This window comes from Typopeltis vanoorti, chromosome 21 (genome assembly GCF_054136105.1).
Source record: "Typopeltis vanoorti isolate ZY-2024b chromosome 21, IOZ_Tvanoo_1.0, whole genome shotgun sequence".
Classification (NCBI taxonomy): domain Eukaryota; kingdom Metazoa; phylum Arthropoda; class Arachnida; order Uropygi; family Thelyphonidae; genus Typopeltis; species Typopeltis vanoorti.
Genome location: NC_143569.1, coordinates 42,647,344 through 42,668,563, shown reverse-complemented (window position 1 = coordinate 42,668,563; position 21,220 = coordinate 42,647,344). Strand labels below are relative to the sequence as shown.

General features: G+C 34.9%; 1 protein-coding gene across 2 annotated transcripts in view; it reads left to right on the top strand.

Moving 5' to 3' along the window:
- The window catches only part of LOC150094790 (uncharacterized), a 275,693-nt gene extending 254,882 nt beyond the window's left edge, over positions 1 to 20,811 (top strand). For both annotated transcript variants that reach the window (XM_090410853.1, XM_090410852.1), the window contains 2 exons: positions 1,185 to 1,294; positions 20,058 to 20,811. In XM_090410853.1, coding sequence (XP_090266979.1) covers positions 1,185 to 1,294; positions 20,058 to 20,205 — 258 coding nt within the window. In that variant the 3' untranslated portion in view covers positions 20,206 to 20,811. The remainder of the gene's footprint in view (positions 1 to 1,184; positions 1,295 to 20,057) is intronic.
- The last annotated feature ends 409 nt before the right edge of the window (positions 20,812 to 21,220 follow it).

Sequence of the window (21,220 nt, the reverse complement as noted above, 5' to 3'; positions counted from 1 at the left end):
TGTCAAATATGAGGAAAGTTTGAGAAGCTGCAATTAACAGAGTCTAGTGGATAGTAGGAAGACAGGTGATATGATAGAGACCTACAAGTTAATAAGAGGTTAGAGAGGAGAGATTTTACAGCAAATAATGGGAGATCAGGGGGGGGGAGAACCAGAAGACATCCCTGGAAGCTGTAAGGAGGATGTAAGGAGTCTAGTAGATAGAAGGAAGACGAGGGATATGATAGAGACCTACAAGTTAATAAGAGGTTAGAGAGGAGAGATTTTACAGCAAATAATGGGAGATCAGGGGGGGGGAGAACCAGAAGACATCCCTGGAAGCTGTAAGGAGGATGTAAGGAGTCTAGTAGATAGAAGGAAGACGAGGGATATGATAGAGACCTACAAGTTAATAAGAGGTTAGAGAGGAGAGGTTTTACAGCAAATGGTGGGAGATCAGGGAAGAACCAGAAGACATCCCTGGAAGCTGTAAGGAGGATGTGAGCAGGGGAGTGAGAAGCAGGTTTTTTGCATGCAGAATTGTGAATGATTGGAATGCCTTAACTGAGAGTGTGGTGTCTGTAGAGAATTTGAATGTGTTTAAGGTGTGGTATAATGAGCTGTGTGTATGACAAAAGACCTCCTAGATGAGTCTTTGACTCCATGGGGTCTTGGAATAATAATAATTACAATTTGATGAAACATGGAGGTTAAAGGATTTTCCGATATGTTCTTTCTTGTGGTTATATCAATTGCTTTAATATCATTTTTGTTCTAGGTGTTTATCAGAACATTTCAGACCCCCCCCCCTCCTTGTATAAGTCTTTTCCACTCATCTTGCCATACACAGGCTGATATTCCATGGCCATGTTAACATTAAAATTCTGCAGCATGTTAAAGCACTTCCAATTTATCTACCACTCTTCCCACATCAGTGTTTTTCATATTTGACACTCCAATATCACCTGGATAATACACCTACCTTTACAAAGTTAACTGTATTTTCCAGTTTCTCCTGCAGTAATTTCTGGATATTTATGATGTTATATTATATTCATCTAATTGCTTTTAATATTAATTTCAGAATATTTATGACTGATTTCATTGCAGTTTAAAATGTTAAAAAAGTAGTGGTTCAAATCAAATATGCAAGTAAGGTATTCTGAAACTTAATGTTGATTTCTACTTTTAATGTGATATTTCAGCCAGAGCATGATGGTGAAGGTCCTGAGATGTCTGATTGGGATAGGTATGCTGCAGAAGAATATGAATTATTAGTGGCTGAAGAGGGGACTGCTGAACATCAGGATGATATGTATGTTTACACTGTATTAAATAATCATAATGTATATCAGTATTTGAACAATACATATACTGTATAAATACTTTTCTGAAATTATTCTGAAACTTTTTTATGCAATGAATAGAATAATAGAAACAACCAGTAGGATTACATGGGATTTTAGTGCACTGGTTAAGAGAATGTTAGACAGAAGGAAAGTGTGAAAATGATATCAGAAGATTATTGAGAAGAGTGAAAAATATTGAGGTAAGAAAGGTAGTCAATGAGTTGCCAGGGTATAATGACAGTAAAGAGTTGAGACATATATAGCTGCAGAAGAATATGAATTATTAGTGGCTGAAGAGGGGACTGCTGAACATCAGGATGATATGTATGTTTACACTGTATTAAATAATCATAATGTATATCAGTATTTGAACAATACATATACTGTATAAATACTTTTCTGAAATTATTCTGAAACTTTTTTATGCAATGAATAGAATAATAGAAACAACCAGTAGGATTACATGGGATTTTAGTGCACTGGTTAAGAGAATGTTAGACAGAAGGAAAGTGTGAAAATGATATCAGAAGATTATTGAGAAGAGTGAAAAATATTGAGGTAAGAAAGGTAGTCAATGAGTTGCCAGGGTATAATGACAGTAAAGAGTTGAGACAATGAGAAATATACATGAAGTGTATGTTGATGAAGCTGTATAAGGAGAAAGGAGTGCAGTTTTTCAATGTGTCAGATAAATTTTGAAAGATGCATGGAATTGCTTAAAAGTGATGAATTACATATAAATGGATTGATGTGAGTCAACTGCTGAGAGAGTTGTTGGAAGGAAGTGTAATGAGTGATGCAAAGAAATAGTAATATTAAAGAGCAGGAGAGTAGGTGAGACTGAAGTGCTTGTGAATAGAGAGGAGTATTATGTGAGAAATGAGAGAACAGGAATGCAATATAGACAGGGAAAGGGAGAATATAGGAAGACACAGTGTAAGTAGATTGGATTATGGAAGCAGTAATAAAGTGTGTATGGGGATGGTCAGCACAGGAATGGACTGGGTCTGGGGTACATTGTGAGTAGGTTGAATTTGGGGAGATATATATGAGAATAAAGGATTGTAAAGGTGAGCTAGAAGAATCAGGTATGGAAAAGTTGCAGACAAGGAGGTGCTGTAGTTAGGATTGATTATAGACTAAGGAATGAATTGTTATACTTATTTTCAAAAAGGCAAAGACCATCAGAAATAAGAGAGATAAAACTGTTGTGGTGATTGAATGTATTCAGCTGCAAATATCTTCAGCACTGGGGATTGAGGCTATCTGGTGAAAAGATATGCTCTTAGAAAACCTCTGATAAATCTATGATTTTTGTAGATTGATTGAGTGTGTTCTTAGATTTAATGATGTATTTTTAGTATATTGTTTTAGTTTTTAGTGTAATTATTGTACTACAGAATTTTATAACATAATTGTAGAAATATTATTCATTTTTACTACTCTTAAGAATGGTGCCAAAAACTCATCATAACAGGGAAGTGTCTAAAGCTCAAGTTGTTACTACTGAGGAGAGCGTTTGTCTTTATGAACAAGTGTACTGCTGCAGTGATGATGATAATTTATCTGAGGATAAGTTGACATTAGAAATATCTTGATTAAAAGAAATTATTAGAAAATCGACCAGAGAATTAGAAAAAAGTGGAAAAACATTTAACTAAACTAGACAGGATAAGAAAAAGGATCAGAATGAGAAGAGGCAGGAAAACACTGAACTTGGTAATCATAATATTAATAACAACAAGGTAAGTCAGTTAAAATCTAAGAAAAAAGAGGTGATATGGTATGGTGATTCAGTCTTAAAATTTGCACTTGCCGAGGGAGTTGCCACTTCTAGTTTCCCTGGGGCAAAAATTAAAGATATGGCAAATGTAATTGAAAAACAAAAAATAAAAATAAAAGAGATAGTAGGTACTAATATTCTGGTAGGTACTAATAATTTACAGAATTATTAGTATGAGAGAAGATATGAAAGGTCTGTTGGAAGAAGTGAGAAAGAAATGTGAGACAGTCAAAATTGTAGGTTTGACCCCAGATAAGATAGTGCTGAGTCAAGAAGGAGAGCAATGATAGCAAATGATTTCACATGTAGGCTGCATGGAAGAAATGGATGCTAGTTTTTAGATGTGTAGAATGAGTTTGATGGCAGAAAAGGCTTGTATAAGAGAAATGGCCTGCACTTGAATTCATTTGGCATCAGAAGCCTGGAAAAAGTACTTCTTGGTATAAGATCTAATGCAAAGAGTCAGGGAAACTAAATCATCAAGTGAGGAATGGAAAAAATGTGTATGAAAGTTCAGCTATGGTACAAACAGAATAAAGATATGAATGTCTTCGAATGGTTATGTATGTGGTGAAGAGGTGAAAAAATATGCTTTGGATTCAGACCTTTTATTATTATTATTATTCCTGACACCTCCAAGGAGTCCGAAGACTCATCGCGAAGGACACCTACAACTGTCTCAACTGATGGTGGTAATTTATTATGGCTATACACAAATGCCAGGAGCATCAGAAACAAAGGGATTGAGTTTGTTGCATTATTGAATATGATGTGGCCTAAGATTGTAGGCATTAGTGAAACCTGGCTATCAGAATCAGATATGGTAACTGGGATTGAGTGTAATGGGTATACTATTTTTAGGAATGACAGAAGAGATAGGAGAGGAGTACTACTAATGATATCAGATGACTTAAGTCCAATTAGGATAGAAACACAAGAAAACAATGATGTAGCAAAGTCCCATGTAACGGTAAGTTTGAGTCTATCTGGTGTGAGGCTAACAAAATGGAATGTATGGTGGGGTATTGCTACAGACCTGGCAGCTCAGTTGCAGGGGATGAAGAAATGCATTGCCAATTTAGCCTTATGGTACCAAACAAGTGATCATTATGAATGACTAATTTTCCAAACATTGATTGGGTAGATGAGAAATCTCATGATAAGAAAGAAGAGGAATTTATTGAATTGTTCCAAGACAACTTTCTTATACAGCATGTGAAAGAAGGAACTTTGAGGGCAAAGAGTGTTGGATTTGCTCATAGCATCAGAAGGGGTGTCTGTTAAGAATAAGGCTATTTTACCATCATTTGGTGACAGTGATCATGCTGTGCTTTCTTGAGAAGTATCTAATTGTATTGGTGCTCTGATTAGAACAGGTTACATGTTGAACTACAAAGCTAGAAATTATGATCAACTTAGGAGAATACTATCTTTGGTCCTATGGTATCAGTTACTAAATGGGGAAAAATGTCAGCAATGCATGGGAATCTTTGAAAAACTACTTAAATGGTGGCGCTAGTGTCATTAGTGAACATGGCGGTCGTGTTGAGTTGTGCTGTAAAACGTGTTTTTAAATTGAAGTATAGTGTGCTTTTTTGTCTCAAATTGTGCTGCAGTTGTGCTTCAGTTGGATACAAGTGTCCTTTAGTGGTGTTATTGTTTGGAATTCTGTTGTATATATTGTGTTTTCGCTGCTGTTTGTTTCACTACTTCAACGACTAAAGATGGCATCCAACAAGAAACGTATGTCAGTGGCTCGCAGAACTTCTCTACGAAAGTCTGACTCTGCACTGGATTTTTCGCAGTGGATGCGTTGCAGAAACTGTTATGTGTATGCGCCGAGGAATGTGAAGGATCTGTGAATCTGTGCCAGCTTGGCTGGCCGAGTGATTAGCGTATCCACTCTCCGGCCAAAAGGCTGCAGGTTCGAATCCCGCCATGGGCATGGATGTTTGTGATTGTCTGTGGAAATACTGGTGGTGGTCGGCGGTAGATGGCGTTGATATAGTTGCGGCCAGTTGGTGGATTGAGTGGAGATAGAGTTGTAGACCAGGTGCCCTCCCTCGATGAGTCTTTGGACTTCCTGGAGGAGTGAAATAATAATAATAATAATAATAAATGAGAAGAATGAAAACGTTGACATATGTGAGAAGTGTCAGGATAGGCTGGAGTGATTAGGCATGGAAGCAGACGTCAGGACCATAGTGGATGAACTTTGGCAGGAGTTCGGGAAAATAAAAAGTGACCTTCATCTTTTGCAAGAGGAATTGGAAGTGCCCAGTAAGGGGATTCTGGAAATTAAAACAGAGTTAAATGGGTTGAATAGAGAAATTAGGACTATGGAGATTACTTTAGCTGAAGTAACTAGAACAGGATTAAGTATGGGAGAGTCTTTGGTGATTGATGAAGAAATAAATAGTATGGGAGTCAACAGAATGAAAGCAAGAGGTCTAGAAGAAACGAGATGTCATGAGAGTGAGGGAGTAAGTAAAAGAGCGTTGAGTAATGAAACTGGGAGTCATGCTGAATAGCGTAGAAAATGAGGCCGTGAGTGACTCTTCTTTGGATGTGAATGAAGTTATGAGTGGTAAAATATATGGTGATTCTATGATTAAGGGTATGGAGAACGGTATGCCTGAGGAGTGCTTGGCCAGTGGAACAATAGAGAGAGTGGCTTTAGCAATAAAGAGAGAGCATGATGCAGAAAAGATGATAGTTATGTGGGTACAAATGACTTGAGTGGTAGTATAATCAGGTAGTAAAAGATTTCAGAACATTGTTAGATATCGTGAAGAAGAAAAGTGCCAATGGGAGGATAGTGTGTGTGTGTGTGTGTGTGTGTGTGTGTGTGTGTGTGTGTGTGTGTGTGTGTGTGTGTGTGTGTGTGTGTGTGTGTGTGTGTGTGTTGCCTCGTTTTGACAATTATGAGTTAACCTTCCAAACGGACAGGACGTCTATAGATGTCCAACTAAATCTGGATATGATTCAGCCCACCTGTTTAAAGAACCAGGATAAGAAGTGCAATTTGACCGTCCTGTCCATTAGAAGGTGTGATAAACCCTCATGCTGAAGAGAATGGTTAATCGGATTATCTCACGTTCGTAGCCACCTCTCAGTTGCCTATAACAAGAAACGCACATCCTTGTTCTATGCTGGTTAACTGGATTTTAGTTATATAGGATAGACTAAAAATAGAGAAATTACTTATATTTTTGTTTTCTCTTTTTATTGTACAATACAATTTTAATTTCTGGACAAAATAAAGGTCTTGCATAATTTCTTCACTTAAATATTGCCTTACCTTGGAGAACCAATTTCATTTTTAATTTTTTTGCGCTAATTTTTTTCTAATCGCTTTCTAGACAAAACATTTTCTTTGTTCTCGAAGAAATTAATTCAAGATAATTATTTGAAATATTCTTTTAAAAAAAGAAAAGAAAACTGGCTGCCGACGTTCCAGATTGTATTATTTTTATTTTTGTACAAAACCATTGAAATCGAATAATACTTCACAGATTTCCTTTAGGACACGCTGGAGCAACTTTGCTTTATAGAGAATAACATGAAATTCTTTAATCATATCACTAAATTTTTTCTTTATATTATATAGTAATCTACTGTTCTTTGTACTTTCACTTTCTTGGTTTCATTACAAAATGAAATTAACAGTTATAGATATTTACTGCATAATTCAGATATTTTATTCTCCAATTTTTAAAGTAAGCGATACATTTGCTTATTTTTATCATTCAAAATATGTATATCAAATGCATCAAATCTGAAATTTCCTTTCACAATACAAATGAACTTTATTTCGACTTTGCCAGACACCCGAAAGCTGTTATGAAACATAGGTACAGTTTTTATTTCATTCGTGATTTTTCCATAATAATTGTTCCAGATAACGTTTATTTTTTCTACACAGAAACTAAGTTTTGATTATTATAAATAAGAAAATATACATATTATTTCCCTATTGTTATAAATCAGGAAGTTATGTGACGTTGGCTAATAGGGGAAATTAATATTTAAAATGGAGGATGACATTAAAAATGTCATCCTACAAATGCAATATCAAAATATGCTTCGAATGTCTGCTAATCAATCAGAAAGATGGAAAAACAGAACAAGGAATTTCTGCCTGTAAAATATTCAGTTGTTGCACGAGGTACTTTAGTGTGCTGCCTTCTGGGCATGTTCTTTATGTGTGTGTGTGTGGGGGGGGGGGGTTAGTAATCTCCGTTAGTCTACAACTTGTTACTGGGCAGAAAGGAATATTAGAAAGTATACCCAATATACAATTCATTTGTGAGATGGCAAGCAAGAGCAGCAGCAGCAATAGCAGTAATTTTTTTCAAGATAATTATCAAATAATTTAGAATTTTTCAATAATAAAAGTGAAACTGATCACTATAAATAAAGAAATCATTTTTGGCATAAATACTTCATCAGCCTGTAAAAGAAATGTCAGTTTTACTGTGTTAGGATATCTGAACAACAGAAAACGAAACAAGACATTCTTGCTTGAGGCAATTTAGTGCGACTTCTAGGAAACTTTCTGTCTTGTGTTTCTCAAAAGAGTAATCTAAGACTTTTAGCTTTTCCTTTAGGTAAGAGGATTATTGTCCAGCATTTCTAAGACGTATTTCAGAAATAGCAATCAGCAGAAATAGAAGTAGTAATATTTAGATTTTTTTAAAAAAAAAAAAGAAACAGAAATAACACAATTGAAATTTCTTTGTGTGGTATACAGTTTTACATGTTGAAAATACAGCATAGTATTTCTAAATCTTAGAATAATTTCAGCAGCCCGCTGATTTCAGATTCAAAGAAGAGTACAGAATTAGAAGCTTTGATATACAACAATATTATTGCTTTATTTCTTTTGTCAAAACAGTAAACTGAAATAAGAGCTTTTGAATACCGACTGAACGCTTTTAAAGCCTATAGAAATTTAAAGTAGTTATGTAACTCAGTTCCAGGACAGGAGAGGGGGGGGGGACTGCAGTAAAAAATCCTAAAAATGAGCATAAATTTTTAATCATTCCATACAAGATATCCTTCCTATTATATTTTCAACATATCTACAGTGGTTAAGCACTGGATATTATAGTAATGTGCATCCTACAAAAAAAAAAAAACCTCTGTTGCAATTTTCAGCAAAAGAAGAAGGCGAAGAGTCTCTGATAAAATACCATTAGGTATAAATTTTTGATACTAAAAAAAGATACAATATCGCAAACCGAGTAATGCAGTTTATAATCATTTGTTGTTCATAAAAAAAAAATTTTAAAAAATCAATCATTCCTGAAATTGAAATGTGACAATCCATATAAAGGTATTTTGCAAAGAAAGAAAGCAAAATGTCATATTTATTTCACTAAATTTATTTAAAAATATAAGTATTTGACAAAATATTTTAAACGTAAACAAACATTTGAAAATTCGCAAAAAAGAATCTATATTGTTAGTAAAGTGGAGGAAATTAACTATTACTAAAGTATATTCATTGCAAAGGCTGATCTATGGTCATTTCAGGATTGATTATTTATTTTGGCAGATGTGAAATTTCTATTTTTGGAAAGAGACACAAGAAATAAATTGTTCAGCAAAAAAAAAAAACGATCAAATATCCTAGTGCAGTGAAGAAAATTCGAAGTAACAGAGTACATGTAAAGAGACAAGTGACACAAAAGTTGCTCAACCACAGTTAATCTGCTAATGGCTTTCAAATTGCCGTTAAGGGATTAACAGCGGTGGAGGGTAAATACTTGATAAAAGATAGAATGCCGATGAAGTTTTGATCCATGAAAAAGTCTGGGGTAGTCTTGCTATTTCATCCACCTTGGCCGGTAGGAGGGTTAAGTAGACGAGTGATGATAATGAATGATATGATTGCAAGAATGCACAAAAAAAAGAGGTCTGGAATTTGTTGATGTCTGGAGTGTGTTTGAAGGCAAAAGACAGCTGTATGCAAGAGATGGGTTGTATCTGAACATGGAAGGTCATAAGCAATTGAAGAAGTTACTGTTTTCTGAACAAGTTGAAGTAATTGGGCAGGGAAACTAAGATTGAAAAGGTTGAGTGTAAGAGGGAGAAACTTAAGCAGTGATTGTATAATTGTTGATCCTTATTTGCAGAATAGAGGGGATAAAAATAGGCATGGGACTACTGAAATTAGTGACATGTATATCAGTTCTAAAGCTGGTACAAGAACTAAAGGGAATCTGCAATTTTTGTATACAAATGCAAGAAGCATTCGAAAGAAGAGGGAAGAATTGTTGACAATAGTCAGTGCAATCTCACCAAAAGTTGTAGGCATTAGTGAAACTTGGCTGTTAGCAGAAGATGTGGTCACAGGAATTGAATGTGATGGGTACAGTATTTTCAGGGAGGATAGAGAAGATAGAAATGGGGAGAGGAGTACTCTTGATGATAGCTGATGAGTTGCAGCCAAAGAAAGTAGTATATCAAGATGATAGACATGTGAATGATAGTACATTTGAGGGTGAAATAGTGACCAATGCAACCAAATGTACAGTTGATTGCTGCTATAGGCCACGGGGTATAGGGGGTGATATTGAATTCATGCATCAGCAAATTTGTGCAATGAGTGCAAGGTTAGTGATTATTATGGGGGATTTTAATTATGGTGATATCAGTTGGAAGGAGGAAATATCACATGGCAAAAAGGAAATGGAATTCATACATCTTCTACGAGATAATTACTTGAAACAGCACATCTGAAGGGACACATGGTGTGAGAGTGTTGGACCTGGTTATTGCTTCAGAGGATATATGCATAAGTAAGGTGTTCTCGTTACCTCCAATTGGTGAGAACGATCATGTGGTATTGACTTGGGAGGTTGCAAAATTTGTGGATTTCTCTCTTAAGAAGGGATATATATATACGGAACTACAGGTTAGGCAATTATAACAAGCTTTGGAGTGAGCTTGCAGCAGTCCCATGGCAGAACATGTTGCAGGAGAAAGATGTTAGCAGTGCATTGGATAAAATCAGGTATCTGAGGAAGGCAATATCAGATTGTGTCCCCATGGTCAGGAAGACAAACAAGGTAGGTGTCAGATGGATGAGTAGTAGTATCAAGCTTGATCTGCAAAAAAAAGAAAATGTTATAGAGAATTTACAAGGGGAAAGGCGATCAGTACACCCATGAGTAGTACAAGGCTCAAGCTAGAAAGGTTCCCAGAAAAGTAAGAAAAGCTAAATCAGATTATGAGAAGACCTTAGCCAAGGAGATCAAGGGTAATCCCAAAGAGTTCTTCCGCTATGTGGCAAGTAAAAGGAAGAATGACTTCGGAAGGATAACCTTAGTGGGTGCTGATGGTATCGAGGTGACCAATTCAGATGTAATAGTAGAGTTACTGAGTGATCACTTTTCAAAAGTCTATCACCCAAGTGAGAATGTCTCTGTACCTGTAGCAATAACTATTGTGAGAATTGAAGTTAAGAAATCAGAGGTACTTAGTATATTGCAAAATTTAAATGCGAACACCACTATAGGTTTAGATGGAATATCAGCTCGGGTGTTGAGTGAATGTGCAAAGGAATTATCAACGCCTCTTACTTGGTTATTTAACTTAAGTTTGAACTCGGGTATGGTTCCTAGGGAGTGGAAGGAAGGCAAAGCAGTTCCTTTGCATATAGGTGGCTCTAAAACTGCAGTAGTTAATTACAGACCAATCACCATCTCGGGAGTGATTGGATCAGGATATGATGCTCTATAGGGGCCAACATGGTTTTGTTAAAGGTCGATCCTGCCGTAGCAATTTATTAACTTTTTATAATAGAATACACAGTGGTACTTCTGGATTTTTCTAAGGCTTTTGACAGGATACCCCATGGAATACTGGTGCGCAAATTGGAGCAGATGGGGATGGATACTAAACTGGTGATATGGATAGGAGAATGGCTCAGGGAGAGATACCAGAAGATGGTGTATGCAGGAGCAGAGTCCAGGAAGGCAGGTGACCAGTGGTCTGCCTCAGGGCTCTGTTGCTTGGGCCATTGTTGTTTAATTTGTACATAAATGGTATAGGAAATGGCTTAAAGGGAGATATTCAGTTGTTTGCTGATGATGCAAAGTTGGGTAGCAATCAAGCTGATGTTGAGAGTTTGCAGGATGATTTAAATAAGCTGGTAAAATGGGCAAAAGGAAATAGATGTCAGTTCAATGTGGAAAAGTGTAAAGTTATGCATTTTGGGATTAAGAGATTACCAGATGTGTATTACATTGAGGAATGGTACTCCAAAAGATTGATGAGGCTAAGGACTTAGGGATGTTGGTAGATAGGGAGATGAAGTTCAGGGGACACATTGCTAAGGTGTCCAAGATTGCACACAGGATTACTTGGTTATTGAAGAACACACTAACATCCATAGATAAAGAGGTTATTATTCCCCTTTATAAAACGTTGATACTTCCACATTTGGATTACTGTGCTCAGGTCTGGTCACCTAGATTCCTTGGAGATGAGGAAGTTGTGGAAAGGGTTCAGAGGAGAGTGACTAAGTTGGTGAGTAATGTAAAAAATGCTCCCCACATTGATAAATTGAGAGCTTGTAGATTGCAGAGGTTGGTTGATAAGCGAAGAAGAGGGGATATGATAGAAACATTTAAATTACTAAAAGGTTTTTATAAGATTGATGCAGGGGAAATGTTTCAGCTGTGTGATAGTGATGGAAGAACAAGAGGTCATCCCTGGAAATTAAGGAAAAATGTAGTTAACAAGGGTGTGAGAACGAGGTTTTTCACCTGGAGGGTGGTGAATGAGTGGAATGCATTGCCTGACTCAGTTGTGAGTTCTTCGTCTGTAAATGAATTCAAGAAGAGATATGATAGATATTGTTTTGATAGTTTGGGTCTCCCGCGATGAGTCTACTGACTCCATGGCGATACCCGTAATAATAATAATAAATTAGGTGGTATCTGAATATATCCCTAGTGTTCAAAGAATAAATATGTTGGGAGCAAAATGGATGTGCAACTTTATTAACCACGAGAACCACAAGAAGAAGAAGATGATGTGGAAAGAATATCGTGAGAATAAGAATGAGAGGAGTTATGGAATATATAAAGCTCAGGCCAGAAAAGTAATGAGTATTGTGTGGAAAGCTAAATCAGAGTATGAAAAGAAATTGGCCATGCAAGCTAAAGGCAATCCAAAAGAATTTTACCATTATGCCGCAAGCAAAAGAAAGAATGACTGTGAAAAAATAACTTTATTGAATACAGATGGTACTGTAGTGTCAGAAGCTGAGATTGTTCAATTAATGAGTACTCACTTTGCTAAGATATATCAACCAGGTATGTAGCATGGTGCACAGTGCTACTGCTACATTGGATGAAGAGTCAGAGGTTCGTAAAAATGAGGTTGAAGAGCTATTGCATAACCTGAATAAGAATTTATCAATAGGAATAGATGGAATATCAGCCTATTTCCTAAAGGAATGTTCAGCTGAATTGATTAGGCCTTTCACATGTTTGTATAACTTGAGTCTCAGCTCAGGAATGATACCACAGAAATGGAAGCAATGTATAGTTCCATTGTACAAGGGTGGTGGTGCAAAAAACTACTGAACTATCAGTATCTCTGATGTGGTAGGGAAAATTTTAGAGAAGCTGGTAAGAACTCACATACAGAAATGGATAGACAAGTTATACTCTGCGAGGAGCAGCATGGGTTTAATAAATGGAGGTCATGTTTTAGCAATTTGCTCATATTTATTTTATAACAATATTACGGTCGAGTTGGATAAAGGAAAAGGTGGGGAGAGAACATGGGAGCATCCACAGAAGTTCAGTTTGTTCATAGTCAAGAAAGGGGTAAGAGCAGTAAGTCAGTGGAATGATTTGCCTTTGGGGGGGGGGGGGGGGGGGGGTGAGTGAGCGCATCTAGTTCGAATGAATTTAAGGGAAGTTATGACAGCTGTATTGGGTGATTTATAGCCTCTCCTGATGAGTCCTCGACTCCCTCGAGGTTTCATACAATAATAATAATAGCTGGAATAAGTGAAACTAGTTGTATCAGGATGATATAGATGAGGAGGAGGATAAGACAAAAAGAAAGAGAATAGCTATTCATAATAGCAGGGGAATTATGCCTACACACAGTGAAGTTTCAATTCACACCATTCTGCTTCAGTTTCTCCTACATCAAGCACACAATATCACAGCAAAACTATTCCAATATCTTATATTCAGGGAAAGATAGCTAAAGTTCTCCACAGATATAATCTCTGTGTTGCTTTCAAACCACTCATTGCTATTTACCTTCATCCATTTTCCTAATGATGAACTTGATCCTCCTGTATATCCTGGAATGTATAAAGTTTCTTTTGCTTGCAGTTTAGCTTATTTTGGACAGATGAGCTATTAATTCTTGTAGAAAGGCTTATACGTTGGCAACACATGACTATTAAATTATTTAAGGAATTTACAGCGTATATGGAATATTAATTAAAAGACAATTTAATAAATACTTCCTATATTTCGGCAATGTCACATTGCCATCTTCATGGGAACATACAAATATGGTACGTGCACACAGGCACTACAAAAAGCAAATGAAGCAGAAGATAAGAAACTACTTTTGTTCCTAATGGTGCCCCCTAGTGGGCTATATTGGGTTGTCTTCGCCGTTGGGCTGATGTTCTCATGATGTAAGTCTCCCAAATTGTCCTGCTTTGGCCAAACAGGCAGGACAGCGAATATCAGGATTTCAGAACACAAGGACTACATCCGGTTTCACCAGTATAGCCACTCTGGTCTTGTAGACCATGCTCTAGATACCTGCCACAGAATACGTTGGAAGAAAGCAAAAGTAATACACTGCAGCAAGTTCAAGTACGAAAGATTATTCATAGAATCAGCCTCAGCTCTAAAAAAATGTTCCAAACCTCAACAAATTTGGATGCATGAGACTGTCCCGAATTTGGGAGACTTACATCATGAGAACATCAGCCCAACGGCCAAAACAACCTAATATAGCCCACTAGAGGGCGACATTAGGAACAAAAGTAGTTTCTTATCTTTTGCCTCATTTGCTTTTGTAGTGCCTGCATGCACATGCCATATTTGTATGTTCCCATGAAGATGGCAATGTGACATTGCAGAAATATAGGAAGTATTTATTAAATTGTCTTTTAATTAATATTCCAGTATATGCTGTAAATTCCTTAAATAATGTAATAGTCAGATGAGCTATTAATATCTACCTTGAAGATCACATAAATTACATCCATGATCATCTATATCAGGGGTGTCAACTAATGTTTGCCTAAGATCTACATTGTCCATACAGATATACCTGCGATCTACCTTTTTCAAAATTGGAGTATAAGGTATGAGATTTCTAATTTATGTTTAGACAAAGAAAAAATTATCATAATATTAATTATTATTATTACAATATATTATTATAATTATCGTAATAATAATTAGTTATAATGTTTAAAAGAATATTGCAGTTTTTTAACCACACTGAGAAATGGTTGAGAGGAATTGTGGAAGAAAAGCTTGGTGAAGAACAAGCTGGATTCAGGCCAAAAAGAGGCTGTCCGGATCAGATCTTCACTTTACGACAAATAGTTGAGAAAGCATGGGAATATAACAAAGATCTATATTTAAGTTTCTGGAAAATGCATATGATAAGGTGCCAAGAGAGAAGCTATTCAATACGCTACAGTTATATGGTGTCAATGGGGCATTATAACAAGCAATACTTAGTCTTTATTTGATTTGTAAGTCAGCAGTTAGAATTGAAGGAAGTACAGGAAGATAGTTTAATGTTAAATCTGGTGTGTGAGACAAAGATGTACATTATCCCCTCTGTTATTCATTATCTATATTGATCACATTATGAAGGAAAGTGATATTAAACATTATATCAAAATTGGAGATGTTAATGTCAGCTCTTTGCTTTATGCAGACGATTTTATACGTCTAAATAAATCCTCTACAAGTCTGCAAGATTCCTTGACTAAATTGAATAACTGTTGTAATTCACGATTTTTAGTGAAGATGGTAAATTAAATATGTAAATAGACAATAGAATCAACAAAGCTGGTATGGTAGGAAGTCAATTGAATAAATTCATATGGAATAAGAGAGAAATTAGTCCGAACACTAAATTAGCTGTATACAAGACAGTGTTCAAATCAATTTTAACTTATGGATCGAAGAGCTGGTTCAGAAGTAAAACACTTGACCAAAGACTAGAGACCGCAGATATGAGAGTCCTGAAAAAGGATACTGACAATGAGGATATTAGGAAAGAACGTGACATTGTCAGCATCTAGGAATGCGTTAGCAGAGCTAATCTAAGGTGGTCTGGTCACTTAAACAGAATGGGCGAGGAAAGATTAGCAAACCAAGTGTTCTCTGCCAGGTTGGCAGGAAAAATGACCCAGAGGAAGACCAAGATATAGGTGGATTGATACTGTACAAAAGTTCCCTAGATGATAGAAATATAAGATCTGATAATGTTCGAGTCTTGACAAGTAACAGACTAATTTGGAGGAAAATTGTAGATAGGAAGTTAGTAATGATGTAAATTTTTCCATGTAGTACTATCATATCCTGCACACCCCTTGAGGGTACATGGCAGGAATTTGATGATGATGACTGATTAAAATAAACATTTCATTTTTGAACTTCCTGATGAACCAGCATTACTTATTCTACACTGCAACGAGTTCACAATTTTTACGTAATTTGGTGTGTAATTAGTCAATGCATTTCTCAAACATGACTCCAAATGCTCGAATGTTAATGTGGTATGATATTTTGACTTAATAATGTTCATTTGTGAAAATTCTGATTCGTACAAGTATGTCGAACCAAAACAAGCATAAATATTTTCCGCACATTTTCTTAAGTTGGGATACTTGCATTCCGGTAAATATTTCCAAAATCGCTCTTTGTGTGCTCTTGCTTTGACGTAAACATAATTTCTTATTGTTATTATTTCTTCTTTTAACATAACAATGTGCATATCAAAAATAGAGGAAAGGTTTTCTGCTATTATTTCTGGCTTTACGTTGGTATCAAATGAAAAACTCATGAAGAGAATTACATTCTCAAGTTTCTTGAAATCCTGAGAGCGGTCATCAAATTCTGCAATTACTTTCCGAATTTCACCAATATATTTATTTCCGTTGAAATCGGCAAAGAAGCAGAACTACTTAATTGTGCAGTCATATTGGAAAATTACATAAATTGTTATTTTCAAGCTTCACTATCAATTGATTCAATTTTTCTTTAAAAGCATTGATAGAACTAATATCAAAAATTGTTTTTCCAGGACCCTGAAGTTCTAAGTTTAATTCATTTATTTTACTGGCTATGTCGGTCAAAAAAGGTAAATCCAATAGCCAAATATCATCTTTTAACTATTCATATTTGTCATCCCCCTATCTGCAAGAAATTGTTTAATTTCTTCAATTAAATTCCTAAATCTTTGAAGAAATTTGACCCAACTTAACCACCTTACATCCGTATGCATAAGCAGCTCAGAAGGTCCATCATTATCACTTTCTTCCATTTGCAATTTAAAAAGGCGCCTTTGCAGAGTTTTTGTCCAAATTGAATTGGAAATTTTGAAAGCTATGTTCATAATTTCTTTCATATTTAAAACTAACTTTAGCACACAGCACTTGTTTATGTATTATACAATGATACTGTAAGAACGTGTGGACAGACTTATGTGTTCGTCAAACATGTTGTTTATTATTTTAACGGTATAATAGAACACAGAAACTAAGTAAATAATTAATTTATTCACTTGATGCTGATATTTCGCTGGTATTATAACCAGCATCTTCAGAGCACAAAAACACTGTTTGTCACAATACGCGAGACTAAAACAACATAAACCCCTGCACAGGATCAACTGCACAAGATACCCCTGCACAAGATACCCCTGCACACAGGATCAACTGGAAAAACACAAAAGTACTACACAGAAACCCATATAAATCAGAGAGATTGTTCTTAGAGGCGACAGAAGCCCTAAAACACACCCCAAATCTCAACAAATATGGCTGTATTAACTTGCCGAAGATCTGGGAGACAGTCATATTAAGGAAAAACTAGCACTTTTCTAGGACTCTAGCAATATATGATAGCGTTTTTTTTTTTTTTTTTTTTTTTTTTTTTTTTTTTTTTTTTTTTCAGATAGAGGGCACCAAAATCAGGACTCTAGTCTTTGTGTTGCTGCTACAATTTTGTTAATGTACACCATGTTGTTTTAGTCTCGCGTATTGTGACAAACAGTGTTTTTGTGCTCTGAAGATGCTGGTTATAATACCAGCGAAATATCAGCATCAAGTGAATAAATTAATTATTTACTTAGTTTCTGTGTTCTATTATACCGTTAAAATAATAAACAACGATACTGTAAGAAATTAGGAAAATCTTCATCATGCCTACATAGCGTGATAAAACCGTTGCGGCGACCTGTTAAAGCTGGTGCTCCGTCTGTGGTAATTGACACTAGTTTATAAAGAGGCAGTTGAATGGTCTTGCTGTAACTCTTAAAACTGGTAAATATATCTTCACCCCATGTTTTCCCCTTTAACGGAATGATTAATTAATTCTTCTTTAGTAGAAAAGTCTTTAAAAACCATTCTAATAAAAATAATCATTTGGATGATGTCAGTTGCATCAGTAGATTCGTCCAACTGAACTGAAAAGGCCTGACAATCCTTAATATCCTGCATTAGTTGCTCTTTTAGATCCGAATTTATTTCTTCTACTCGTTTTGCAACTGTATTTCGTGATAACTGTATTTCGTTGATAGCAGCAACTATTTCTGATTTATTTTCAAAATTACAAAAAACGATTCAGCTGCTGCAAGAATTGCTTTTTTAAAAATTGCACCATCACTAAAGGGTTTCTTATGTTTGGCAAGAATATGGCTCACTCTTAACGATGCAGTTGTTGCTGTCTCTGAGTTCGATATTATTTTAATTATTATTATTATTCATATAGTGGTATGGTCACTTAAACAGAATGGGAGAGAAAATGGCAGGAAATAGACCCAGAAGAAGACCAAGATATAGGTGGATTGATACAGTAAACTTTATATAGTTTTCTATATTTGGCATGAAACTCTTAGATTAGATTTTCTATCTTTGAGTTTCTTATTTGGCATTCAATATCCACATAATTTTGAATAATTTAACTTCGCCGAAGTGAAGCCTGTTGGCTCTTATTTTCAGTAATATAAATATAAGATCTGATAATGTTGGAGTCTTGACAGGTAACAAACTGATTTGGAATAAAATTGTAGATAGGAAGTTAGTAATGATGTAAATTTTTCATGTAGTACTATAATATCCTGTATACACCCCCTTGAGGATACATGGCAGGAATTTGATGATGTCCGCTATAATTAGCTTTGATATTATTTCTCTGTTCACCAATATCTAACTCATTATTGTTAATTGAAAATGTTTCCCTAGGTAATGTTATTGTTCTCTACAATAATGACATTCATTGCTTCCTTTTGAAGGACAAATTATACAAACAGATGGTTGGGGTGGACAGTAAATACAACTATGAGTCCTCTCTCTTACCTCCCCTTGCCAATATTTACATGGAACATTTTGAAAAGCATGATCTTGACTTTGACTCTTAACAAGAGCTAGCACCTCAAAATCCAAATTAGTATAGAAATAGGAAATAACAAGTCTGGCAACTCTAAAAATTTTAGTTATGCATTTTTCTAATGGCACTTTTTTTAGTTTACAGATACAGCAGATACATTCATAAACTTTCTCATTTCCTCTCTCCAACAGCATGGTGTTATAAACATTCGAGTTAAGAGAGCTATTAATCTTTGTCCTAACCATACTTACATCTGAACTTATCATATTTTCACACTTTCTTATCTAATGATTACAGTTCTAATAGATTTAACAGAATACTTTCACTACATCCCACAAACTCTCTTAATATAAAGATTACAGTAAGGCTGCATTCCTTTTTAATTCAAGGTTTTCTTCTTTCATGCAGTAGTAAGCACATCTTCATTAGTCAAATGAAGATGTTATGCCAAGTACCTTGGTTTTTATTTACCTAATTTTGCTTGAAATGGACAGTTAAGGTAATTCTGCCTCTATTCTAGTTTGTCTCTTTCTGGAGAGATGGACATGAGTAATTCACCTACAGTTGAAAAGGTTTATAAATGTTTGTTGTGCTCAATCCCCCAATGCGTGCGTGCACACACACATTCCATATCAAAGGGCATATGTGCTGTTTTGACTGTGCCAAGGTACGCAATTACTTTTGTAAATATAGTTTATACAGTCAGATCTTACTACAGTGAATTATATGGAAGACACACATAAGAAAATTTTATGAATAACCTGATATTTCATTATCAAAACCATTTTCAAAGCACTGGCTCTGACACTGAACCAAAATATTAGCAGTATTCTTAACAAAGTTTTTGTATTCTTGTCATCCATATTTTAAGTGAATGAAATCTTCTCTTTCACATTTCATTAAAGAAAAGAAATTTCAGATTATGGCACAGTGTTGCATTATCACAAATTTAGTCATTTACTGGTATAACAAATTAGGTTATGAAAATTGCAATTGAAAATAAAGAAAGCAAATAAGAGGAGGAAAAAATTGTAAACTACTGTTTGTGAACATTAAACTTGAATTGTTTCATACAGGCATTACTAAAATAGGTCATATATTCTTATGTAATCATTTATTTTTATCTTGATTTATATAGTATATAAAATATATCTATTGGTATCTATCTAATTTGTTGATAAATTCTTTTCTGATTTTATATTTTTTTGAAACATTTAAAAATTAATTTAAGGAACAGTAATGTTAAATATAGTTTCTTAAATTGATCTTTACATCACTTCATATTTATTTATTCATTGATTCATTCTTCTACAGCATGTATGAGGAGTATGATCAAGAAGAGGATGACCTCTCTCCAAACCTAGACAAATTAGCACACAGAATAGTGCAACCCCTTGGTAGCTCAGATATAGAAGATGATGAGTATGACTATGCTGATTCTGATGCTGATTACCATTATTAAAAGCTACCCTCTAACGAACATAATTGCACGCACATTTCTTGCCAAAGAAGAGCTCTTTGTGATGTGACTTATGAATCCAAAAGGGGAAAAAAGCGAGACAGAGAAAAAAAAACAATATAAGGGTATTCAATAGTCATATTAAAAGAACACATGAAAACATTACAGTTCCTGTGAAAAATATGCGCAAAGATTACAGCCCCTGGATGTAAAAAGAATAAATTATATTTTGAAATAAAAATTACTGTGTGGATAAATAAGGCTTTCTCCTGGATGAGATGTACCATACTTTTATGTGTAGTGCATTTTTTTTTATTTTTATTACAACACTGTGTGTTTAGTGGCAAAGTGTCTCTGGTTTATTCACTGGCATGAACTAATGATGTGAACAAACTGAATGATTGGACCATGGTTATATACCATAGTGAAGACTGGAATAACTCTATGAATACTTGCTGCATAAAATGAACACTTATTTTATTTGTTAATGAAAAAATATTTTTACTATGTACATATATTTATTGTCTTCAATCATCATTTTTTTAAAAAATATCTTTTTAAAGTGTGTAATTATTTTAAACAGATCCATAGTGAAATGAATTTCTTTCATTTTTAATAAATTATGTGTATATAATAGGCATATATGTTTTCTTATAGAATTTTGCTAGATACTTTGACCTTGAAATATGTTCTAGACATTATTTTATATTTGGAGAATATTTTGAATACATTGTGGTCAATATGAATAGTCAGACCATATATTTTTGCACTGCATGTGCATGCATCAGTATGTCTATAGCAAGTAAATTACTTATGCTGATAAATATTTGGGGCAGCGTATGGTTCATAGTCAGGTCTTTTGTTTTAAGAGATCTTAAAAAACATTTTAATAATTTTACAAATTGACTGAATGTCAAACTGACAGGAAAGTTAGTTACAAACCCCATTCTCAATTCACCTACAATGGCTCTGTGCAGTTTTCCTTTTTAAATACAGATAACTTTAATAAGAAGCTAAT